This window comes from Halichoeres trimaculatus, unplaced genomic scaffold, assembly GCF_033239565.1.
Source record: "Halichoeres trimaculatus isolate MK-OKI-2021-1 unplaced genomic scaffold, fHalTri1.1 fHalTri1_scaffold_18, whole genome shotgun sequence".
Classification (NCBI taxonomy): Eukaryota; Metazoa; Chordata; class Actinopteri; order Labriformes; family Labridae; genus Halichoeres; species Halichoeres trimaculatus.
Window position 1 is genome coordinate 10,859,406 of NW_027437196.1, and position 27,032 is coordinate 10,886,437.

The following is a 27,032-nucleotide window of genomic DNA, read 5'->3' on the forward strand; positions in this document are numbered from 1 at the left end:
CTTTCCAATATCCTGTGCTGTAATTAATGCAGGGGCACATCTCTGTGGAAATGTACTGAAGGCTTCTGGAAAATACTCCAGAGCATCTTGTTTTCAGTAAAAACTGGTACTCTGTTATCAAATATTATTTTGGTTTAACTTCTTTCCTTATCATCTTTTTATAAACCAAATGTTTTATGTTTTAAACCACAGGGTTTTATTGTTTTATTTATGCAGCTTCTCTGTTAAGTAGAGCAGTTTGTCTGAACATTGACAAAATGTAGTATTGAATTTTTCAGCCTTGCTCACAGCTTGCTCGAGATAGAGGTTGGTCAGTTAGTCAAACACATCGATCCAGACTGAAACATAACATAAGCTTACGTTTGCATGATGGATTGATACAAAATAGGAGGCACTGGAGGATTTCTATTGTTTCACTACGTACAAATGTTGGCGTTTTAAATGAAACCTCAGTCTCAACAGGACACTCTTTGTGTTCTTTGATTAATGAAACAATCACTGTTGTCTCAAATTCCATGTTTCCTGCAAAATCTGTGATACAAAATAACACAAAGCTGGATACAAAGTAAAGCTGGACAGTCTCGTGGTTTGAAGCTTTTCTCTGTCATTTGGTAATAACCCTGCATTTAAAGTAAACAGTGTTATACTCTTGAGTTTATGAAAGGTATCGATTTCTGGTTTGATTAAAAAGACTCCTCAATTTAAGCTGATGAGAGATCAGCAGAGAGGAATGGCGCAATTCTCTAGGGATTATGGCAGCCATAATCCCATCATGCTAGACAGTGCTACACGTCTGCATTAAAACTGCACTTTGCTGAACATAGCGAAAATCTTCACTAATGAACACAGTTAGAACTCTTTTTTTCAAATCTTGGAGCCCTCAAAAAACAGACTGCATCTTTTTTTGCCAAATTGACCCTCCAGTCCAGGCTGTACCTGTGTATACTTTGGCCTAAACCCGCTGATACCCCTGGGTATAAAGTGGCCTGGACCAAATTAACCCAACAATGGTTAAACAGATAGGGCCAGACTATACCCCTCCAGGCCAAGATTTACCCCTCTTTGGCAAGAGGTGATATAGATTTGTCTGTTTTAATGTGGTAATAAAACTAACTTTGTTTGATAATAAAAACTAAAGGTTTTCAGTTTAACATATCTAGTTCTCAATATATAAATTTGCAATGCTGTGTTCATGTCCAGCGTGGAAAATTACCTACTCTTCCACTCCTTCAAAGTCACAAGGATGCTTTCAAGTACTAAAACATGGTACAATTTGATTTTATGTGAATTGGTACTTTAACCATAGATGGAATTTGATCAGTACCTATAAAAGTACCTGATTCAGTACCATAGACTGTATAAAACATAGACGTAGTTTCTCTGACCTCACCCATCTTTTTCTAAAAAAAAGAAAATGAAGCAGATTGACTGTCGCAGCCATTTTGGAAGAGGCAAGGGCTTTGCATACAGTTATAGGGTGTCTGTCAGTCAAGTGACCTGAGCTGTGTCTCTGATTGGGCAAGCCTCTGATCTTAATATCCTCTGAACGGCCGAGTTAGGAAAAAATTCACCCCCCTGTACAGTGTGTGCCAATAGTAAAATTAGCAACTCAGACAGAAGATGTTTTTTGTACCAGGCTGTAAATATGTTCATCACTGCTTTGAAAACAGCTTTTTTTGGCTTGGTGTGTGTGTGACTTTTGGTACTTCCAGAGCCAGCCTCAAGCGAACACTTGAGAAACAGCAGATTTTAGCAATTCCACAATGTCTCATATTCTTAGACCGGAGGTCGCCGCTTGTTCAGTATGTGTCCCGAGCTAAGATGCTCCCTTTCTTATGCCCAAGGCAGTGGTCCCCCCAAAATAGCCTTACCAGAGACTGGTGACCCCCTGCTGTGTGGATACATTAAAAGGTCAATCCAAAAGCAGACACAAACAAAAAATGAATAAAAACCCTTGTTTTTTAATTTATTTGTTTGTAATAAGAGATGAAATAAACAATTGTAAACAGTTTTTGATTGTGAAAGGCTCTGGCTTTGATAGCTAGCTAACACAGAAGTTAACTTAGCTAGTTAGATCAAAACAAGCAAACTAATGTAGCCTTACAGGATTAGCATAGATTCAGATCCTCTTAAATCCAGTTTTGTTTGTTGCCTGGATCACCAAGTTCGACTAGTCCTCTCACTGTGATATATCACACAAACTTAAGCATCAGAGTCGATTTGTACACAGTCACCTTCAGCACCCTCAGTGGGATCACTTCTTATTTGGAGGCACTGACTTTAAATGTGCATTTTGTTTTGCTGCAACGCTTCTTGGCATGAATATTTATTTCCTTTTTTTCTACATTATGCGCATGGTTATCAGGGAATATCAGTGTGCTTTGCTGCCTTTAATCTAACAAAGCATGAATATTGAAGCGCATTCTGAGTAACAACAAGTGCCATGTGCAACCATCAGCGAGTGCAATTCCTCTGAGTGTACGCAACAAATCATTTCAGAGGGGACTTCAAAGAAAATCACGCTGACCGTTTCTCACCACAGAGATGAGACACACACCCGGGCTGAAATAAATAAATAAATAACTGTGATAAGAGTCGTACAAATTGATCTTGTAACGGCATGGGTGTATGCTTAACTTTGAAAACAGATCCCCCCATGTTGGTGCAGTTTTTCTTTTCTTTTTTTTTTTAAGAATTTCAGGATGAGAAAAATGCATTTTTATGTTAATTTCTCTCATTCTCCTTAAAGTGAGGATGCACAGCCTCAGAGGAGTTGAGAGTGGCTTTCTTGCACTGCAGGGTATATTTTCCAACCCATCCTTGTGTTGCATAGTGTGTATTTGTATCAGCCAATCAATCCCACATCGGCTCTCGACTGCCTTTCCCACATTGACATCCTATCCAATCTCCTTCAGACACTGTAATAAACCCAAACAATGAAAAAATTGCCGCCTATAAAATTTTCAGCAGCCCAGGAAGGCCAATCTGGCTGTTTTAAAAGTGGCTAAAATGCCATTACTGTGGCAGATCTGGATGTGAAATGTCATATTGGAGCAGCCCCACTGTGCCTGCAGCCCTGAGTTACACTTGCCTCTGTGGAGACTCCAGCTGCCTCCCGCTGATGAAAGACCATCCAGCAGCTCCGTTTCTCAGCAACCTTTTACCATCACCTGACCTTTGGACTGCAGAAATGCCTTTGATACCATGCCATGCAGTTTGGTATTTGCCTCTCTCTACATCATTACGTGTGCTTTACCCTGGGTATGGCTGCTCTGTCTGTTTTTAATGGGTGTCAGGATGTAAAGTGTTTACTCTCCTTCCTTTTGCTTCTTTTATGTTCTGCTGCCTTTGTTAAAGAGGGGTTCAGTAATGCGTATTGTTGACTGTGGTATTTTACGCTGCAGTTGAAGGGCATTTCTTCTGCCTTTTGTAAGGAATTAAATAAGATACTTTTTCTGTTGGTGTACTTTTATTTTCCTTGAGAAGAAGAGCTCAAGGCCATGGTTTCCTGAGAGGACATGTAGGAAAATTTAAAGCATTGATGAAACCTGGAATAAATGTTTTGTTCTTTAATGATTTCTTCTTCAGTCAGTCTATGCAAACACTCAGAGAAGTACAGTAGTTCAGGGGCTTTGTGCTGTTGTGGTAAAGCTTGAAGGTTTTAATTCTAGGGCTGTTTAATAAATCATACCTTTACCGCCATCCAACATGATCATGCAGAATGAAATCAAATCAAAAAGACTTGAATTGAAAGATGAAACAGAAAGGTTTCTTTTGTTTGGAAGTGTAAAAAAAGGCCTTTAAGACTTGAGGCAAAATATATTCAAAAACTTTAACAAAGTTTGGTTGTTTTTTGGATTACATGTTTTTTTAAGCATTACTTAGAGGATCGATGATGGTTGGCTCCATACTCCTATGTTGTTGAATTCCATAAATCTATCTTTAGACTGCTCAAAACAGTTCATTCTAAAAGCAGCATGAGATTTTGATGAAATTTTGATGAGATCATCACAAGAAACTTTGTAAAATGATGAGGCGATCACATAACGGTCCCCCAACTGGAGACATGTTGGAGGGATGGGCCTCAAACACCAAGGTCTGCCCCTGACCTGACAGACCTCCAGAGGGCTGGCCAATCAGAGAAGAGATAGTTTGTGGAGTGGAGAATCTAAGGGGCCGTTTGCACAACAGTGGTTTTAGGATGAAACTCAAAAGTACTGTTGCATAATGGCCTCTTGTTTACATGTAAATGGCATGTTAGCCGCCTAAAATTGACACTTTTTCCTCTCTCCAGAGTAGAATTTTTCTGAAACACTGCCACCATCTTTGCCATGTAAATAACAAGCATGTGTTTTCAGTGAAAATGCTCACATCACGCTCCGCTTTGCGCATACAGCAGAAAAACAGTGCTGTTGTTATGATCATTGCGGACTACCATGTTGTGCTTGTGCTGCTGAACTTGCAGACTGTCTTCAACAAAGTGTGGATCTGTTGCACCACTTCTACAGTTAGCATTCACCAATATGCCAGATTATGGGCCTAACTCTACTGAGGTGGAGATCTACCGAAAGCCGCTTCTGGACAAGACAGTTATAGCACCAACTACAGGCCTGGCATGCTTACTCCTAGAGGATACTAGAGACTGAAATAAAGGTTTTCTAAAACCCAATTGTGGGGAATTTTTTTTTGTCCCCCTCCCAAAAAAAGCTTCTATGATTTCCCGTAGAAGCTATACATGATTAGAGCACGGATGAGCACCTTTCAGCATGTAGCCTTTGATCCATTTATAAAAATATATAAATAGTCATAAGTAGCGGTGTGCTGATCAATCTAAAATATTGGTATATTGATGCCAGGGATCAGTATTGATCGATGTTTGGGTGTACAGATTGATACTTAAGTTTCAGTTTCTCTTCTCAAGTACGGATTCAAACACACAACCACAATAAATTTTGCTTCATTTTATGTCTTTTTGTTTAAGTGTGAGAGGAAGTGTGTTAGTAAGACCTCGTGTGTGATGTGGCTCTCTGTAGTACCACGGTCATTTTTGTGGCTCTTGATCTCTGACTGGTTGCCCACCCCTGGATTAGAGGGACAATTTAAAATGTAAACACCAACATGATACCCCCTCTTTAAATTATAAACTTGTTTTTATGTTACCTGTATGATCATACTTGTACCAGCATAGAGTACAACACAAGATCAATAACCGTCATTCCTCTGTGTCCTTCAGTAATACTTCTTTTCCCAATCATAAATTAAGAAAGAAGCAACTAACATTTCGTACTCCTCAGTCAATGATGTTCATCTAACGCAGGTACAGTAAGTCTATCTCTCACTCTAGAGACTTGAGGGTCTTTGATCTTGTAGAAAGAAAGAGCTGGAGAAGCTTTTTTTTAGTCCTATTTTTCATTTTTTTTGTTTTTTTTGAAGTGACATTGTGTCATCAAACTTACAACATTATCCCTCCTATCTGTCAACCTCTGCTTTGGACACATTTACACTGTCCTCATAGTGCCACTAAAATGTTTAATGAAGTTGTGATAGAGTGAGCCAAATTGGCATAAGAATCTACATTTCTTACAAATTTTTGAGTAAAATGCCAATATTTGTCCCCAGCATGTTAATAATTGTATCCCGAACAGGGCTGACGATATTTTGCTATGAAATTATATTTATAAATACCGGTCCCCATTCCTTTTATCCAGCTCAAACTAATGAGTGATATTGTTATGGATGATGCAGACTTGTTGTAAGCAAAGCTCTGGCTGTTGATGCTAATTTTGGCAAATGGTGTCTGGCAACTGCAGCAGTAGGGTTGAGGGTGCCTGGGGAAGGCTGAGGGTAGAGGAGGGGGGGTGAGACCTGCGGTGTCCACAGCTGGATAGCATAGCAGAGGTTTTAAATGTCAGCAGTGAAGGGGGCTGCGGCTGCCATTTGGCCTGACGAGCTGCATGCCAAGGGACTGGCAGCGGGATGCAGGGGCAGGGTGCTCCCGGTCCCGGCCGCAGAGCTCTCACCTTCTGCCATTTATCACGAGGCTACTTGCCTAGCGCATCTGGCACCTTAGCATCGACAACAGCAGGGAAAGACATTGCTGCAGGCTAAGTGGTCGCCCTCGGTACACTTTGAGCATCACAGCCAAATTGAAAAGTATTTGTTTGATTTAATTCAGTGCATCTCGTGGTTGAGTTGTTTGAGATTCAGAAGCATTTTTAGAAACTTTTAAAAGAGATGACTTTGGGGTAAATTATGTTCGAGGAAAGGTTGTAAAGTAGTTAGTCTCACAGAGATCCTGAGCACTTCATAATTACTATCTCAGAGGATTAATGTGATTTCCATTAAAAATAACATTTCAGAGAATACTGCTGTCATTTCTTTTTCCTGGTCCAAAATAAGTAATAAGCGCCCTTTTAGCAAACATGAAGCAGTGCATTAATTATTGCTCAGTGAGCACACAAGACAGAAACCACTTTACTGTCAGTAAATGAAATGCAATCAGCTGTCGTAACATCTTTTATTGACGGTAATTGGCTGTAATTGTGGTCCTGGCTGTAACTGCTAGTTACTTCTTGCATGGCAAGGTTAACTGAATTGCTTGATGATGAGTTGTTATAGTCGTTTATATGGTGACCTTGACTGGGGAACTTGAATGCATGAATATCTTACATCCCTGGTGATGGAGCATGAAATGGGTCAAGTGGGTTAACAGCAACGACTGGTTGTGACTGGTTGAATATGCGAGTAGTATGTTGGACCCCCTTTGCCTTCAGAGCCGTTATTGTTCTGCTTGGCCTGGATGGTTTCTGGTCTTTCTGCAGCCTACAGACACTGGGTGATCTGTGGTTTAGCGCTTCCACATGGGCTTCATATTTCTAGACCTGGGTGGTCTATTGGATCGAGATCTGGTGGCTGTGGAGGCCATTGGCCATTGTTTAAGAAACCAGTTTGAGTTTATTTGAGCTGTGTGACATGCAGCCTTTCCCTTCTAGAGGTATCCGTCAAAGATGGGTACACTGTGGTCATAAAGAGATGGATACGTCAGCAACTATACTCAGATAGGCTGTTGCTCAATTGGTACTAAGGGGCCCAAAGTGTGCCAAGTCATTATCCCGTACTCCAAATCAATGAACGTCAACTGGAGGCCCACGGGCAGAATCCAGCCCCCAGAATATTACTGAAATACCCTAGGAGAAAAACTGTTTTACTTTATTTTTTTTCAATCAAAGGAAACAAACGCCCTCTGAAAAGTAGCTAGTGCTACAGCCTGCCTTCAATCAAAAATAACCCCAAACTTGATGCATTCAGAGTCACACTTGTTGCCCTCTCCTGTTTGGGTTAATAGCTCCTCTTGCATGGGAGTTTAGGATTTCAAACTAGAAATGTTTTTCTGACAAAGAAATGTCTCCTTGAAAATGCATGCAACAGATGAGGCACAGGCACAGCATTTCTAAAAGCTGGCACCGTAAATACGTACTTATCAGTCAGCTCTTCATTAAAGTTGTTTTTGTCATCAACTTTTCTGCTTCAGGCTCTTTTATCCTGTCGTTCTCTAAGCTTTGAATATATTCAGAAAACCTTTCTCCTGCAGGTGTTCTCTACAAACTACAAAACACTGCATTTAGACTCACAAATATGAAACCTAAAATACTGCAATCGCCCCCTGGTGGTCAACTGCAGTACAAAAAACATGAGTGAGTTAACACTGACAAATACTGAAAAGAGAACAGAATTTTTTAAGGAAATTTAATTTATCGAATAATAATATATGTGGAAAAAATATTAATTCTATTTATTTCAAAAAAGCATCTAGTCTTCACAGTGTCTGTCGGAGGGATATAGTTAATGAATCCTGATTTAAATGTGGCAGCCGAAATCCAGACTCATCAGACCACACAAAGTTTTCCAATCCTCTATTGTCCAGTTTGGGTGTTGCTGTGTGAATTGTAGCCTCAGTTTCCTGTTCTCACCTGACAGGAGTTTCACTTGGTGTGGTCTTCTGCTCCTGTAGCTTGTCTGCTTCAAGGTTGGACGTGTTGTGTGCTCAGAGACGGTCTTCTGCAGACCTGTGATGTGACGAGTGGTTATTTGAGTTAGATTCTTCTCTGACCTGTGTCATCAAGAAGGTATTTTGTCTTAGAGAAGTGCTGCTCCCTGGGCATTTTGGGACCATTTTCTGTATAAGAGATGATTCAAAGTCACTGAAACCACCTTTCATCTTCATTCATTCTTCAGCAGGTGACTATGTCTACGTGCCTAAATGCGCTGAGTTGCTGCCATGTGATTGGCTGATTGGATATTTGTGTTAATGAGCAGTTGAACAGGTGAACCTAACAAAAGGGCCAGAGAGTGTAATGCTAAAGCTGCCGCTTCCCCTTATCTCTACCAGCTGTTGAATGTAATCATGTATTCATTCACCAGGTAGCATTCAATCACTGGCTAATTATGTCCTTTAGCCTTGACCTGAAGACATTCCTCCAATGCATTTCTTATGACACAACGATGTCTTTCATCCTTGAACATGATGCAACGGTTGCCGCCAACGTGAAGGTGAAAAGCAGCATCAGAAACAAGACATGAACGGCGAGCTATGAACTGCAGGAGTGTCCTGCTGTGATGGGATTTCTGCTTTACATATCACAGTCAGGTTCGTGTGCACATGGTTGCTAACATGTCTATTTACATTCACAAACATGCTTGTCATGCGGCAGGGGCACAGATGCAGCGAACACCTGACACAGAACAGGTGGATGGATGTATTTAAAAATATAAGATGATGAACAGAAGCTTCTGCAAATCAATCACACACTTGAGTTACAGCTCAAATCTTGAATGTTGCTCTTCTAAATATTTCACATTATCTTAACTTTATCAGTTGAATGTTCGAATGAGTCAAATTATTGAAGGCTCCTCCTTTTGTACTAATCTGTCTAATTTCAAAGGAAAAGATTTCATAAATGTGTCATTTTCTCAAAGCTTCCTCAGCATCAAGAGCTAATCGAAAGGATTTCATGTCATTGTCAGAAATAACAATAGGCTAAAAGATCTCAGCAATCCAGGTCCATGAACACATGCAATCATATGTCAGTCGCTATTCATTACATTGTTCACTTTGAAGAAGGAGGAAAGAAAGGCATCATCACAGCTCCACAAAAAGCCATACAGTGTAATTATGTTTGTGGGTGAAAATAGGCCAGATTGATTATATGCCTTTACAATAATGAGCCGTCGATGTATTATTATGTTACAGAGCCATCAAAATCATGACACGAGTCGTAATTAATTCTGCCTTCAGAATTTCAGATCAGCCGTACTTTGTATTGTTGTCAGAGGTTGTGGTGTGAAGCGAACAGGCGGGCGATAGTACTACAGCTGTGGCAGCAGGCTCATTACGGATTCACTGAGGTTTCTTTCCACAGTAGCTGCTCAGTTTGGCTCGAGGGCAGAGTACGCTTATGAATCTGCTGGTGCTGTGAGACAGGCAGACAGACGGACGGTCGGGTGGATGGACATTCAGGGAGGCTGCGGTGCCGGACCGGTGGAGTGTCAGCTCAGTTCATGCAGAGGATTGTTGTGCAGCGCGAGGCCCCCTGACTCTCCCCCAGCTGATTGGTGTGGCTTCATTAGCATGGGCTGCGGCTCCTCCGATTTGCAGTAATTAAAGAGAGAAATCAGAGCGCTCGCCTCCAGTCCACACACAGCCAGTGCCTGTCAAGTGAGATCGCCATGGAACAGATCTAGCATCCTGGCCGGCTGCCACTCCACAACCCCCCCTTCCTCATCCTGAGTCCCTGTAGTAAGACCGAGTCTGGAGGAGAGGTATTGGTAGTTGGCGCCTGTGCCAAGTTACCCCCTAAGTAACCCCCGGGGTTACACAGGCACACACGTCTCTCCCCGCGGGCACACGCTGGCTCTGCGTTGTCATGGCGATAACAGGGAAAAATGTTTAATGAAGACGCTGATGAGAATTTATGAGGCTGAGGCTGTGCGCGTTTACAGGGAGACGACCCATAGCCCATCACGCGCTGCCTCCTGTGGTTCTACATCTATATCTCCACTTACACAAGCTGGAGCTGATCATCAGGGCGTATGCTCAGGCAGGCCGCCCCAATATGCTGCCAGTGCAGCAACACCATCCTACAGTCACAGACATGTGGCTGAGGTTCATCCAGAGTAATCACTTAGTTAAATTTAGTCTAAACAAGAAAATTTACAAATTCTATCGCTTAGGAGCAATTCTCAGGTATGCAGTTCTGTCACATGTTATACCAGGGTGGCTGAAAACTCCTCACAAAATTGAATGAAAGCTTAAAACACACAAAGTGGAGGGAAATGTGAACATTAAACAGCTTTGAAGGCCAAGCATTTATTTCCAACAGTGCATCTTCCACTGTCGGTCAGCTGGGCCCCCTTCATTGAGAAAACAGAACAGCAAGCTAGGCTACAGTTTCCTGCAGATGGAGTCAAGCCTGCCAAGTAATTCAGCTAATTTTGAGAGACTCTGACCCAAACACTCATCTCAGTTAGAGCATACTGAGAATCTTTTTAACACTTTACTTCGCCATCAGAAAAGCGTACACAACACAATCCTGCTCTTCTGCCTTCAGTGCACTGATCAGCTGTTTGGGACCATCATCTACATCTCACTGATATAGAATAGTTTTTTATATCTTGCATCTCATTTTGAAATTATTAAAGGCTTTTGATTACCAGGTGGACACACAGTGTATTTTGATAGCGTAAACATGGGTTGTGTTGCTATGCAATAAATAAGAAACAAGAGACAGAAACTTACCAAAAGATGCACTTCCATGTGGATCTTTTGGTATTCAGCGCTGCAGTAGATTGAGAAGGTGAGCATCAGACTACAGTAGTTTATGAACTGCTGGTATATTTTAATTTCCAAAGGCTGAGAGTTACTGTTGATGCCAAGTCTTCCTTGTGTAAGCACCAGCTCACAGTTAAAACACCTTGAACTTCAGGTAACGTATGACCTCTTATGCTCTCCAGTTTGTGAAGAAGTTTCTTCATTGCTTCCTTTAGTGCAGTGAGTTGCCCTTACCTCTATAAGGCCCAGTTCATAAAAGCTTATTGTCGCCAGTGTCAGAATCATTGGTGGTATTTCTGTGTCTCAAAATAAATCAAATCACATTGCAGACTCAGCCCCATGCACAGAAAACTATAGCCTATCTTACCGTGTGTTACTCAAACAACGTCTCATAATCTTTCCCCAACGTGCTTTACCGTATAATACATAAAGGACCACAAAAACTTAACATTTTGAGTCAGATTTTTTTTGAGTAACAATATCATTTATAGTGAGGGTTGAGATTTGGGGGTCTGAAGTGTCCTGCTGTCCATCTATTTGTTGTCTAGGTTGCACTGACAAATTGAGAAGACAGTTGATTGTGGAGAAAGTAATTTTTCTTCTAACAATTATTTGTCTCTTAACTAATCCCTAGATTTTGCACACTGGTTTGGCCCAGCAGTCTGCTGGTTACACTGGACGCCTGGAAAATGTTGGGGTTGTGGGAAATAAGAATCAGAAAAACACAGGACGTGATGTCAAACATCAGTGGTACCACATTGGTTGAAGGGTAGTACAACTGTGGATCATTCTGTGTATTGGCCGGCCAAACCCTCAACAGTCTTCCAAGAGGTAGCCATCTTCAGAGGTGCACTGTCCAACACCTCCATACCTTGGAGATTGTTTGCTGATGTTTTGTGAGCCCTAAATATTATACTTTATAATGGCTGATAGGTTTGTACCCATTCTGTACTTTAATTAAGTTAGTGAAGTAGAGCATGAATTGACGGGTTGGACAGAGAATGAACAGGATTATCAGAAACCATGTGTCCCAAGCATTTCCTCTGGTTGCCTCAACATGTATTCAGCTGAGAGATTATCAAGCCAACATTCTTCAATGTCGTCCTGGTAATCATTAAAGGTAGCACACTGGTTGGACTCTCTGTAGTCTGCACTTGAAGGACCACTCATCCAAGGCGATAAGGACCTGAGTTCAATCCCCTGCAGCAGGCTTAAACTCTTTCTGAGACTCTGCTGAACTCGAACCCTCCGGACAATAAAATTCAGCACCACTGTGCTGTGGTCAAGCAACCGCTGAGGAATACTGTGTTTCCGAGTCTTTGAGATTGTTAGTGGACACAGGTGTGGAGAGGACACATCCCGCTGAACTCGGGAAGTTATTCTCTGCCCTCTTCTCAACATTTCTTTGTCCTTTCACTGTCAGTCTCAGTATCAGACTCTCCCAGCCCACTAAGTCTCTTGTGACTTGGGTTTCAATTATGAATGCTACCTTTGACTACCTCTGTTATTCTGCGGCAGCCCACATATCCCTGCCTGCCACCACTCATGTGTGACTTGATGTATTGTCTCACTGTTTTCCCCCCTTCAAAATTAATTGCAGTTTTATCTCTCCCAAAGATAAAAAAAAAGCCTGCCGAGAACATAATAGTCTAAAAGTAGTGTGGGTTCTATTCAAACAAAACAATTAAAAGCTCAGTGTTTTTCTGGCTGCTTTTGACTGTGGAAGTGTTGGATGAGATTTTCAATGCCAGGTCTTCTTTTTATCTTTACACAAACTAGACTGAAGCATTACCTTCAAGTACCTTTCATTAGCGGCTTACGTTAAGGCAAACTCTGGATCCAACCGTTTTATTTGGTCTCTAATGACTTTTCACCTACATTATCATAATATCCCTCATCAGAAACTAATTATATTATGAAAATAATTCTTGTAACAGTGAATAATGCAAATCTGAGCATAGTTTACTTTGTCTCAGACCACTCTGCAAACATCCTCCCTGATACTGAGTTGATTTTAGTCTGAATTTAGATTATGAGCACAGTTTTGCTAACTTTGTTTAATTAATTTTGGCTGGCATTTCAGCACACATGAATATTATCCTTGTCAGAAATATTCCTTTTGTCAACACAGCTGCAGGTAGAAGGGATAACTGCTGTCAGCTTGAACAAAATAAAAAATTCAAGTTAAAATAAAATTAACAAACTTAGACCTGACAAGGGCTTAATCTTAAATTAAGAAGTTCCAAAAAAACCTCTACAAAATTAGTCATTCTACATAATTTTAAGATAAGCTTGTTATCTCTCATAGCTTCACAGCCTTAGCTAACGAAAGCTCGTCTAAAATTCGATAAAGAAATTTCCGGCAGAAAGAAGTTAAAATCATTTTTAACATTAATAGTGTCTCGGGGGTGTTGCTGATCATGTCCTGAATTTAAAAAATTTGTGAAAAGTTGGTTGAAGAGTGTGTACCTGTTAAAAATAGGCTGTACTGATTAGCATGCTGAGCTAACTAGCTTACAAGACGCCAAAAACACACTTTTACCAAACATTTATTACTCTTTTTAGGTTTGACAATGCACCCCACATTCAGCTGATAGCACATACAGTGTTTTGCTTCAACATTTAAAACCCTGTGCTAAATGCTATTTCATATGTGATGCTAGCAGTGCGTAATCTACCCATCTGCTTGAGTGAAAATATGAATATCACACCAGCCTGACATTGTATAATCACTAGTTAGCTCGACACTGGAGGATTAATACAGTTTCCCATTTGCATTTATCTAGACAGGATGCTAGCTACTTACATGAATTAGATTTTGTATAATATTAAATTCTAATCATGGATGCTACATGAAATTTTTCAGTTCTTAATTCTTTTTTTTCTTTTTTTTCTTTTTGAGGTTTTGTTTAACGAATCAAACAAATTAGGTTATTAACAACTGAAGGTGTTAGCTTAAATTGCTAGCCAGCTTACTTCAGCTTATAAACTCCAGATAAGCTAAACCGGCAGCTGTTGGCTTAAAGTAAGACTGATCTTCTTCTGAAGTCAAAGATTTGTTTCTTGAAATTTGCTTCAATATTTAGGGCCAAAATACTCTGGCTGCTTCTCCAACTGCAGGTCAGAGCCCAGATACGCAAGGGCACTTTTTGCTAAATGCAATGCCAGAGCGGTGAGGCGTCAATTTATAGATCAAACAGGAAGCTGTGCGCTAGAACCACTTGAACATTCCTTTTGAATTAAAAACTAAAATACACTGTCAGTACCATAGACAGTAAAAAATTGATCCACACCCATCTTGCTCGGTTCGAAATAAAGTCACCACCAAAACTGCTCCCCCTGGTGACTGGCTGCAGTATAGGTCAAAAAATCTGTCTCTCCAGTCATTCCAGGTGGGCTGTGGCAAAACTTTAAAGAACGAATACTCCTCATAGAAATGTTTCTCACATCTGTTTGTTGTGTTGGTTTGAAGATATCATTTGGCTGCCTTGTATTCAAGTCCTCTTTTTCCTGAAAGGTTTCATTTTCATTAGTTATACGAGGTTAAAAACAAGGTTTATGTTATGTTTAATGATGATTGACAGCTGCCATTCTTGTGTATTTTTTGGGGGGGGTTTGTAGAATATGTCGAAAGAAAAAAACAATTTTTATTTTTGTCACCCGCTCTTCTTCCAGAATCCCTCATAGTCTCTACTGCGCAGACTCTTGCTTCACAACTGCTACAATGGCTGAGAGAGCACGCAGTCAACACGCAACTAAGCGGGGTCAGAACCGACATGGATCTGGTGTATTCCCGACGTTAGCTTTTGTTAAGAACCTATTCTTTTTTAAGAGAAAGGGGAAGTTTAATATGTATAAAAAAAAGGAAGAGAGCTTGGCAAACGGTAAATGGTGCAGGAGACTGCTTTGGCCCACCAATTAGCAAATGAAATGAGCACTAAATATGTATCACTTTGTTGTCATCCTCACAGATTACAACATTTTTACAGATATGGTGTGATTTTCTACTCCAGGCTATGACGCCACAACACTGCTCCTTTTTGAAGTGCACATTGTTGTGCATGTGTGTGGGTTTGCCTCTCTGCTTTAAATATACTCAAGATGACAGGCATAGCATTTACCTTGATGTTTTCCAGCTTTGAACTGCTTGGCATGGGCAATGCCTGCGCTGGGATTCACATGAGAAAGAAGCCTATTTGAACAAGCTCATCTGGGGAAAATAGCAGGAATGACATGGCTGATGCACACACAGGCTTTGAATGGTTCCTCTATGGGAAAGAGACGAGCATGAGACACAGCAATTCAGATGTTTCAAGTGAAACCCAGAAATGGGACCTTTTTTTGTGTCTTTGAACATCATCCATTAGGAAACATGGTGCTTCTCTCCCTTTCTTTTCCTCTCCCTGTTGCACACTCACTGAGACATAATGCATTTAAAACCTTCACCTCCTTGTCTAGTTGCTGCACCTTAAGTGATGTAAAATGGAGTGCAAAGTGTCAACTTTTATATTCAGTCTCGGTCTAAGTGCAAAATTAAGCTTCAGTCTGCCAGCTGAGATGACATCATTGATCTGTAACTCAGACTTTAACTAATATTGATGCTTTCCTTCATCATACATGAACATAACAATTTACAGTACTTTCAAAAAAGGTGGGTAAAGCCTAGATTATCTCTTCCTCTCTTACACATCTTGTACTACCACTTCAGCAATAACAATAACAGCTGGTGAAACTGTTGAAAAAAAAAAAAGCCCAGAACACCCAAATGTGTTTTGTTTTGCATACATTTCTCCCTGCATTACAGTTGGAAGCTAATCCTCCAACACCTCCCCAAATGGCGCTGCAGCAACAGTCTTCCTCGAGTATTATTATGAATAATTTATTGCACCCCGTTTCAAAAGAGGCAAGCAAAAAAACCCAACTATTTTTGGTGTAATGGTATCAAGCGTTGGTTAAGTCTGCAGGTACACTGTGCAGCTGTTGCGTTCTTGCTCAGCGCTGAGGTGTGAACGGTATTAGCCTCTCACTGATGTCATTATACTGTGATTGGTATGTGGACCGCAGGCTCAGTGTGCTACCGTGCTGTTTGCTCAAATACATTACAATTCTGACTTCTCTGTGCCCAGGCTAAGGTGTGAGTACCTCGCAAGTGTACACACGCAAATACATGCATTTGGAGGTATATTTGGATTGCAAACATAGAGACAGACATGTAAACATGATCGAAACGTGCAGCATGGAGGTGCGAGCAAATACCGGAGCATGTTATTGTCACTTGGTCCTTTTCCTGAGCTCACACACACACACACACACACACACACACACACACACACACACACATAAGCTAGCGCCAGTGCACGTCTCTGCTCTGCCATCTCAGGTAGAGCACTTCATGATGACATTTGTTTAACATTCTTCACCTCACTCCCTCTCAGCGACACAGTGAAGTGTTGCATACCTCTTCCTTCCCGCTGTTTAAACACCCTCTCCTCGCCTTTCCATCTTTTTTTTCTCTTTTTTTTTTATTAGAAATGTGAAGTGTGTCATGGAGGCAAACACAGGAGAGGCACGACAAGATAAGCCTTGCAGGACTCACAGGAACTGTTCCAACATGTGTTACCGCGGAGGAAGTACTTACCAGAGGAAACACACAAGGCGTGACAGAATCGAGGAGTTTTTCGCCAGTGACCATACGAGTGACTTCAGCATGTTCCTCGATGTGTCTTCTTGGAGGTTCATTTTTTTTGTGAGACTGAATCAATGCACGTCAGATCTCCCTGGTGTGATAGCCATTAGCACCGGCCTCGCTTCGAGGACGGTTGTGAAATCATACTGTGCTGTGTGTAGAAAAAGGCGGGAACGTGTGAAAATGTGTCCATTTACGCAGAGTTCAAGCGAAGGAAAACAACAGGTGCCAACGTCCTTCAAAGAGGAGGAAGATTCATCCTCGCTTTTTTTTTTTTTTTTTTGGTTGGTTGTCTTTTCTCCCCCCTCTTTTCTCTTCCATCCACTGCACTGTCAGGGGAATACCCGCGCTTGGATGAGTGTGGATTTAGATATGGCTGACAGGTGGGTGACCAGGGTATCTCATATGAGAGAGAGTGAACAGAGCTCTCTTCCAGTTCGCCAGACAACAGGACAGATAGGATCGTATGGTTGACTTCATGCAGGGACTGATTTTCTGGGGATTAACTTGCAGAGGCCACTATTTATTTCTCTCCAGTAATAAAACCATTCTCTGGCAGTCATGATAAAAGTCTCCCATCATGCTTTAACCTTGCAAAAGCACACACTGAAGAGGATCTTTTTTTTTTTTTTACATTTCGATTAAGAGGTATGGGAGGCGGCGAAACTGATTTTTGTTCTGCAAAATCTAAAAAAATGAAGGCGCTACCGTGCAGGGGGCATGATGTGACACTGTCACTGCACATGCATTGAGGAAAGACAGCATTGTGCTTCATTTTTTTGTGACTTTTAAGAAAGAAATGTAACAAAACAAAACAAAACGCATGCACAGTTTTAGTTTCGCAGCAGCATCACACATAGGAGTGGTGTTTTAGAAGAAACTGTCGAGTCAGTTTGAGAGCACTCTCCTTCAGCTTTTCGTCCCAGCGATCTGTTTTTTTCAAAGGTGGGGTGGCGTCCGATGCAGCCTCGGACCCAGGCTGGACAGCGAGCTGGTTTTTGTTCTCCCCTTCACATTGCCAACTCCAGCTGTCACACAGAGGGACAATAGAGGAGAGGAGGGGGTGCTCTCTGAATGGAAAAAAAATAAACTGGAGAGCCCCCACCCCTCACCCTACCCCACCTCAACTCTTCCCTCCACCCCAAGACTCGTCATCTGCATTTGACAGGACCCCCGTTCTCCTCTCTTCACCGCCCCCTTTTTCTTTTTTTTTTTCCTTTCTCCTTTTCTCTCCCTGTGCTCTCCATAATCCCCCTTTCTCTTCCTCTCTCCCTGCTAAGTGCAGCTGTTGCTCTCCATTGGATGATTTTTTTTTTCAAACTGATTGCTAATTAGGATAGCTTTATCTGTAAAACTTGTTAAACTTGCAATTTTTGTCTCCCTTTTTCTTTATCCCAAGGAGAAAGAAAAAAAAAAACTTCCCCAATTATGCACAATTTACTTGAGGCGGGGCATTTTCCATGTCCCATGCAGCATTCATATAGCTTACAACTACTGTACTGTGTGGTAGCCTCTTATTATAGCGCTCACTTCAGCTTTGAATGCTTTGAAGAATAGACTTGCCCCATCTCCCTTATTCTGCTCACATAGCTGAATCCCTGGGAGAGGCAGCGGAGGAAAAGGGAGAGCCTGAGAAAACAGCAATTCACACACGGAACACAGAGACCCCTGGTAGCTCAACAAATGAGTGTCTAGCCCTGTGTCCATTCATATCGCCCCTTCGGTCCGCAAGCCTATTAGCCAGGCATCGCTCCTTGAAACATTCACTGTCGACAACATGTGGAGGCATCGCTATAGCAACCAGTGGATATGACATGTGCAATGGACGGGGACTCCTGAGCCGCTGAATATAAGGAGGGGCTCAGCCTTAACTAAATGATCGAGAAAAAAAAAACTCAACCCCACCACCACCTCCCTGTCTCTTTTCATTGGCACACAGACGCTGAAAGGACTCGCTAGTGGGGCTTCTGCACATTCTTCTTCAGCTCGGAAAATCAGGCGGGCATATCCCACATTCTTCTTCTTCTTCTCCTTTTCCCTTTTCTTATTCTCTCCGACTCTCCCTCGTTTTTTCTTCCTCTTCTTCTTTTTCTTCATCTCCGTGTTGAAGCCGCGCTCTTTTGTTGGCGCCGAGGGGGACGCATGGGACCCTCACATGCAAGGGGAACTTTTTTGGGGTGAGAGAAGCGGGGCTGAGTGGGCGGCCGGGGACGCACGGACAGACGCTTCTTGGAGCAGGCACCGAGCGTCAGTGGTTAAACATGCTCTCTGGAATACAAGACGCAGCAGCATCCACCGTTTACTGCGCTGAAATGTGCGAACTGCCCCGCGACATGGATTTAGGTAATTATCTGCTAGCTAGAAACGTGTGTATGTGTGTTTTCTTTTCTTTTTTTTCACGTGCAGTGTGTAAGTTTAATGCGTCAAATGCGTAAAAAGGCGCCTTCAAAGACCGGCTTTGAAAACTTGTCAGCAGTGCTTGCACCACGCCAAGAGCTGGTTTTAATCATCGATTCATTCATTTAGAAGCAAATTTCCTGGAGGTCCTACTCGATTCAGTCTCATTTTCTTAGTAGGAGAATGAGCCCAAAAGCTGAAAGAAAATAGCAAAAATCCATTAACTAGCCATGAAAATGCAGTTTTATAACGTAGCATGATGGAAGAACCACATCAAAGTATGCACTGAGCTTTGTGTGATGGAAGAAGCACATCTGGATGCAGTGCACAAAGTTTGTGTGCAGGTTGGTCCTGATGGTGCTGCCGGCTGCAGCTCCAGCTAAAAAATTAAATAATTTAAAAAAAAAAAAAAACAGAATAGAATCTCTTTTTTTGCACAATTTCTTTCTGATTTGGTTTTAAACCGACCAAAAATAAACACAGTGGTCTATTTTTTTTATTTTTTAATCTTGTTAAATTTTGAATTTGAATGATAAATCTCTTTAGATCTAGAGTTAAATGAATGTAACACGAAAAATAATTGAAACAAATGTCAGCTTTCTGTGTTGAACTAAGTTTGATTGTAGTTGTTGCTTTATTGCTTCATTTCAAAAATTACTAATGTCATCAAAATGTTTTTCATTATTATAAAAAAGAAAATTACTCAAAATTTCACACTCTTTTTTTCAGATATTTGAAAATGAGTTTTCATTTAAAATGTTTTTTTGGTCCTCAATTTTTAGTTAATGTGACATTATTTTTTCAAAAAGGCAATTTTAAGCCCCAGAGTTCAAAAATAGCTTCATTCAAACCTCAAACCTCTTCAATTCTGCTACTTTACAAGAAAAAAAAAAGCTTCTGTGGAGTTTTTTTTTTTTTTTAACCCTGCGTTTTTCGTTTTTCTGTGAGGTATTGTGATGAGGCTGAAAGGACGGCCAGCCGTCCCAGCAACACCTCTCCGCCTGACCTTTAGTCTATCATTTGAATAATCCAGAGCCCCCCGAAATCCATCTGGCCCCCGTCTCCTCTCAGATTGACTAATTCAGCAGAGTGTGAATCTGTGAACAGAAGATAGTGAGAGAAAATGAAAGTCTGTTTGGGGCAGAGGGTGATAACTTCACAGTTTGTGTGAAAAAGGATCAAGAAATTGGGTTGATTGTGGTTTGGATCTCCAGATTTTATTTTTATATCTGAAAACAAAAATAAAAGCATGAAGTGGCATTATTCGTTACGACCTTGAATTTTGATGCAAAATCTGTTAAAAAAAACATCTAAATATTTGTACGTGGGCACATTTTGATCATGATAATTATAAGTCTGACTGAATTAAATTGTAACTCCAATGAGTTGATATTTCATCATCACCATTTTTTTTTTCAGTTATTCCAACCATCTTTTTCTGTCAAACAATTCTGCAACATTTCATCTTATTTATAAAGAGAGATGTAGAAAATAATAAACAGCAAAGGGACAGACTCTCTGAAGGCCCATGAAGGTAATTCTCCCCCTCACATCTCCTCCTCTCCCTCTGTCTGTCTCTATCTCCTCTGGTTTCCTCCTAACACGATTATCGCTTTCAAACACTCTTTCAAGCCTGTTTGCTCCCACAGTGGAGCTGCTTTTTTTTTTTTTTTTTTTTTACACTCATTTCAAGGTGTTTACCTGAATATTTTTAAAGAGTAGAGCAGATTTTAGAGTCCCCTTTTTGATTAACTGGATTAGACTTTTTTTTCTTTCTTTTTTCTCTTTTCGGAACAATGAAAAGGTTTTAGTGAAAGGGAAAAGCCTGGAGTTGTCAGGCAGGTTTTGAATCAATAGGTCTATAGGGGGCACTTTGGTTTCAGAGGCAGCAGCGTTGAAGCACTACACCGGTGTTATGTGCTGTGTGTGCTTCAGTGAAAACATGCTCAATATTAGACATACATATATAGAGTTTCTTTAAAGAGCTGTATACTCAGTCTATTTTGTCAGGCGCTCTCAACAAGTACTCTTGCATAAAAAAACTGTGCTCACATTCAAATGTAATTCTGCCTATCTTAAAATAAAAAAAATACATAGAGAAGCCTTGAATCGAGGCCATTTCTCCCCTCTATACCCGTACACAAGCCTCTTCAAAGCTCTCAGTCGTCATCCAGCCTCTTCATGCTTGATTGAAACTACAGTCGCAATCAACAGCAACCATCGTCAGGCCCAAACACAGCAATCGAAAAGACCTGGGTATTAGCACAGGCGCTAAAACACCGCCAATTACCAGCCACAAGGTCAAACCATATTGTTCCTGGTCTGAGGTGAAGTGTCGTGTTTTCAGGACGGTGTATGTAACAAGATGTAGCCATCCTTCAGACGCCCACATTACAGCCCTCAGGCTAAATGTCAAAGCTCTCTGTGTTTTTTCATGTGGTAGATTTGATTCTCTCCAGCCATCAATCTTTCAATATCACCAAATACAGACAATTAGGAGCCTGCTGATGTATTTGTGGAGTGGTATTGATGTAGCCCCTTTCAGAGATGTATAGATATTGGCATGTGTGCAGCAGCTCATGAAAATCAGACCAGAAGCTGCACAGAAGTGGCGTTTGCAGCGCGGCCATGTTTCTGTGAAAATTCTCGAATGTGCCAGGGGAAAATATAGTATCCGTTTGGAGTCGTGAGTGCAAAGCAAGCTTGGCAGGATGTTTATACTTCATGCAAAGAAAATCCTTAAACAGTAGATCCATTCTAGCCATCATTAATCATCCTTCTCTATTATTGCCTCTAATTATTGCTGTTATGCTCTGAAATATTCGTCCCCACAGGGAATTTATCTCTACAGTAAATGGCCACGAGTGGACCAATTATCAACACACAGGCCGACTCTTTAACCTGCACTGATAAAAATCTCTGAGATAACGTTACTCTGAAAACAAATTCTCCATATTAGGACGAGCTTTCAGTGTGGGTCTGAATATTTAAAAATACAGTCTGTTCTATTCAACTGGTGGATGTATGAAGGTCCAGTGTGTGCTGTGTTGCTGAGTGCCCCCCTTTCCTTCCCTCTGCCACCGTCCTGGTAGCCATTAGCTGCATGTGGCTTGGTCCAGGGCCTAATCCAGCCAAACTCAGGACCAGAGGAGCTAATTAAGCTCAAGCTTTTAGTATCCCAGCCTCCTGTAGCAGCACAGTGCCAGCCCACCCCATGCCAGCACTAAATGGGGTTGTAAATATCTATAGTGGGATTCAGTGTGGAGACAGGAGTGGACAGGGGCTGCTAATAGGGTTTTTTGAGCCTGAATGCATATTATAAGGCCTCTATTAGTTCAGAAAAATGAGTGGGGTGAGTCAGATGGAGGTTGAGGAAGGTAAGAAAGTAGTTGAAGTGTGGTTGAGTCTTCAGTTTTCACAAGAAAAGTCAAGACCAGCCTAAGGGTGTAAATTAGTCTGATACAGTAAAACTAGCTCCAGTACAATATGACTCAGACATATATCTTTGATATAAGATTAAATCAAGAAAAGTAAATATTACATGTTCACAATAACAACAATTGATGCCATTTTGCTAGCGTTGGCTAACATTACTCTCCCTGCCAGAAACATTTATAAACCCTCCTTTTAAAACCCCTGACAGACTGTTTTGGTTCCTTTTTAGTATCAGTATCAGCACAGATATCAACACTGGTATAGGTATTGATATTAGCACTGGTATAAGTGAATGTGTCAGTATTGGCATCAGGAGATTTTGGTACCATTATAGGTATTTGCACAGTATAGGTATCAGTATCTGGTGTTAGTAATATCGTCAGTTTGAATAATGGTTTTGTTATCAGTATTGGTCAACTATCAGTATTAGTATCAACATACTAGTAGGTATTAGTATTTGTATTAGGATTGGTTCCAAAGGTATTTATATAGTACCTGTGTTAGTAGTGGAATTAAATGCACAGCAGACTCAAAATGTAAACTGTTTAAATACAAACAACCCTCATCCATCAAAGCAGACACATCTGCATCCTCTCCAGCTCTAACGTGTGTTTTATCTCTGTGTTTTCTAGAGAGGCAGCCTGACCCAGATCCCCGTCGTGAAGGAGACCCGGGTGGAGTCGGGCCAGTTCCTGCTGCTCTCCGTCCTCTGCATGCTCTTCATCCTGGTGGCGCTGGCCGTATCCACCACTTTCTTCTGCGTGCGCCAGCGCTCACACCTCAGCATGAAGGAGAAGCTGGCCAGCCTGGGGACTGACACCAGTACTGATGCCACAGCAACCTATCAGGTTAGACCTGCCCCCTTTTTTTCTCTAAGCCAATCAGAGGCCAGGACACAGGGTTCCGTGATCTATGATTGGATGGAAACATACTCAGAGTGGATATGAGTGATTTTCAGATTGGTTTAGGAGAGTGTGTGTATATTTTTGGTCTTTTTTTCTACTTCCTGCTTTTTGGGCATTTTTTAGGAGGTGTGGAAGTGATTATCTTTTTTTCATGAGTTTATTTATTGTTAGATTTAAATAAACTACCTGTACATTGGTTTTATTTTTTATTTTTTCTGCCCTGTATTTATTTATTTATTACTTCTTGCTCAAACAGATGTCTTATGTCAGAAATACCTGAAAATGCGTTTGAAGGTTTTGTGTGTGAGAGACAGGCGGCAACTGTGACCTATTCCCTCTGTTCCTCCAGGGCCACGGGCAGCCTGAGCTGTATTGATTTTCAGCTCTGGGGCTCAGCTGTGCCCAGCATGGCACTCAGAACATATTTATCTGCATGTCGCGTTAACATTTTCAATATTTAATCAGGTTTTCACGGTGCTGCTGCTCCATCCATCAAAAGCAGAGTGACAGAGACTCTTTTATTTTACGTCTTAAAATGATATTCACTTTTGCTTATCATTCCTCCTTTTTTGCATTTTCCATCCTTTCTTTAAAATTATAGGTTATAACTAGATTCTGCTCCTTCTCAGTGTGCCTTCAGGGACGGGATAACAGCTCCTTGAGGCGTTCATGTGGGTGTATCCTCTGTGTTTGATGGATACAGTTGTTTCTGTGCTATGTGAGAGAGTTATTATTGGAAGGCACCTCATACAGCAGTCGTTGCCTCCTTTTTGGCCTGTTTTTACTCTTATTAGCGTCTGAATTGAGGGGAATGATAATCCCAAAATGAGTGCTACTCATGTCTCTCTGGTGCTAACTGCATCTCCCCTGCTCCTCCTGAGACGGTTTCTTGCCTCAGGTACAACACGGGCGCTTTGCAGAGATGTTGAGAAGCAGGATGAATTATGAGGTGGACCTGGATATTGCCCCAAGGCCAAGGCCCAGGGCACCGCTTCATGGCTCTAATCATTAAAGTCTGACGGCGGCGAAGCTGATCCAAGACCAGGGCTTAGAGGGGCCTGTGCTCCGGAGGGAAATATCACTATGATAGATCATGAGATAGCATGTGCTTCCAGGCGGCATTTTCCCTGGCCTGCCCTGGCCTCGCTGTTATTAATTGAGTATGGAAATGAATTCTGTGGCGATAACTGGCTTTGTGTCCAAAGACCTAACATGATGGGTTTTACAGATTAAGAATCCAACACAAACATACAATATGTGAACACACCTTATGGGAAAAAGTGCTGGATTGTTTACACATACACATATTGCAAAAACTGACAGAAGCTGTTCCCTTTTATTTCTTTCCTTGACATTTTTTTATGCCCGGTCTACAAATTTTTGATGACCTGTCTCTGCTTTGAGGAAAGGTGGGAGAAAAGCTGAGTCATTGGGAGAGGAGTAATCTGTTTTGCAGAGGGTCTTTTTGCATCGCCCAGAAACTTGTGGGCATCAATCAAAATGGAAAATTATGCTCTACAATTGTGCTGATGAATTTAGATTTCCTTTTTCTGTGGTTTGTGTAGATTTAAGGTGTGAGGTTGAGGTTGTTTTGATAAATGGAGAGCTTACCTTGTAATATTTCCTTCTTTTCAGGTAAATAGCTAGTTGTGTTTTGTCTCTAAAGAGTGACTTTGCAGTCTGAACATGGTTATTTTAAGCTTGTCACAAGCCAAAGATCAGCTCTTTTAGTATGAAGACAGTCTCGTGTGGCAGATAGGTGTGTGACATACTGAACCCATTCTGTAAATCATGTAGGGGTTCCTTAACCGTGCATTTTGACATAATTAGTATAAGCTCCGTAATCCACAAGGATAAGCCATTAATCTACAGGCAAGTGAGGACAGATCAAGTCAGTCGAAATGCAGGATTTTAGGATGTGCATTTTACAGCCCCTAACAGAGTGGATAAGCAGAAAACCTACACAAAACTATTGTTGTTTGCATGAAAGAAGATAAACACATAAAACCTTTCAACATGACTTTTTCAAAGAGATACTGCATTTTTGAAGATCACAATTCCTTTTGCTAATCCTCAGGAGCTTTGTCGCCAGCGTATGGCTATCAGGACGTCGGAGCGTGTGGAGAGGCCAGAGACCCTGCGTCACTCCCGCCTCAACAGTGTCTCCTCTCAGTTCAGTGATGGCCCCGCAGCCAGCCCATCCACCCGCAGCAGCACCTCCTCCTGGTGCGAGGAGCCTGTGCCATCCAATATGGACATCTCTACTGGTCACATGATTCTGGTAAGGAAGTTCTCAGACTCCAGATTTATGCAATAAGGGGGAAAAAGAGGAGGAGGTTGCTTGATGTGCGGTTTGTTGTTGAGCCTACAGGGACTTTTTGTGGTTCTTTGCATCAGATTGTTGCAACCAAACCACAACATATCGTGTCCAAACTCAAACTGCAAGGATGACTGACAATAATCAGCTGTTTTTCTGCTTAAGAGCTGAAGATCACAATGCTACATTAGCATAAAGTATGAGCCAAACCAAGACGCTGCTGTAGAATGAGGAAGAGTTACAATTTGTTTAGAAAAATAAAATAAAAAGAATGTTTTCGATTTTCAAGGCTAATTTAGTTTTACAGTCTCAAACAAGTTAGCTAAAAGCAATGGTTAAGCAAATAGCTTAAATCAAAAAAATAAATAGTTCAATTGTTAGCTTAAAACACAGCCTTCACTTGTGGCCTTGCTAATAGCTACATCTTAAGTCTTGATACAGTTAGCTTGTGGTTGAGGTGATAGCTAGCAGTATTGAGTACACTGTAAAGAGTTAGCCTAAACCAATTGATAACCTAAGAGCTAGCTAGCTAAATGGATAGGACTAGTTAGCCAGAAGCAGTGAAAAATGAGTGGATATTGGTAGCGCAAAGTACTGCTGGTAAAATTGTTAGCTAAAATTAGCCCCATTTGCTAAAGACAGTTGATAATTTTAACATTTTCCTAAGTCATTTTTTTTAAGATTTAAGGGAAACGAATGAGGTATTTGGTGGAGTAGTTGGTCACATGTCACAGATGTAGAGTCCACATAATTAGCTTAAGCTGCTAACTAGCCAAATGTAGTAACCAGGTATAATAAACATTAAGATTAATGAATTAAAAGTATTTTTTAAGACTAAATAAGTAATTTAAAAGGAAAAATTGTTGCTAAAGAGATGTATGAAAACATAACAACGTTAGCTTAAACAGCTCCTAAAAAAGGCTAGTTAGCTTAACATGATGGATGTAGTGCTGTTGCATCAGCACAAATAACTCAATTTGGTAAAATAAAACGTTACGTAATGAACCTTTATTCAAGAATAGGATCTGAATGCTGTGCATGTGAGGTAACTTCAGGTCTGAGAACATAACTGTCGACAAAATAAAGATTTGGAACCAAACCTCGACAAGAGTTGTCTTTTAAGACATTTAATGAGCGCATATATCATATTTTATACTTTTAAAACTCACTGGGTCTATAAATATTCTTGCGCTAAAAACCAACAGCTTGATTTGTCTTTGTTTATCAGTTTGGATGTGTCTCTTTTTCATCCCTTTCTCTCCTCATCCTGCTCAGAACCCTGCTATCTTTGCTGTTTTTTCATCACTCTTCCTGCTGTTTGCTCCCTTTTTTTTGCTTTATCTTGACTCTGTTGTCTCAATTTTTCCTCCTCCTCCAACTTTTCTTTCCCCTCCTCCTTTAACTGTGTCATTTTCTCTCTTTATCATTCCGTCCTGCTCCTCTCCCCACTGTCATTTTCATCTT

General features: G+C 41.1%; 1 protein-coding gene across 1 annotated transcript in view; it reads left to right on the forward strand.

Annotated features, from left to right (window-relative positions):
• Positions 1-27,032, forward strand: part of ptprn2 (protein tyrosine phosphatase receptor type N2) — a 157,191-nt gene that overhangs the window by 106,821 nt on the left and 23,338 nt on the right. The window contains exons 12-13 of the mRNA XM_074693098.1: positions 22,979-23,194; positions 25,329-25,532. Coding sequence (XP_074549199.1) covers positions 22,979-23,194; positions 25,329-25,532 — 420 coding nt within the window. The remainder of the gene's footprint in view (positions 1-22,978; positions 23,195-25,328; positions 25,533-27,032) is intronic.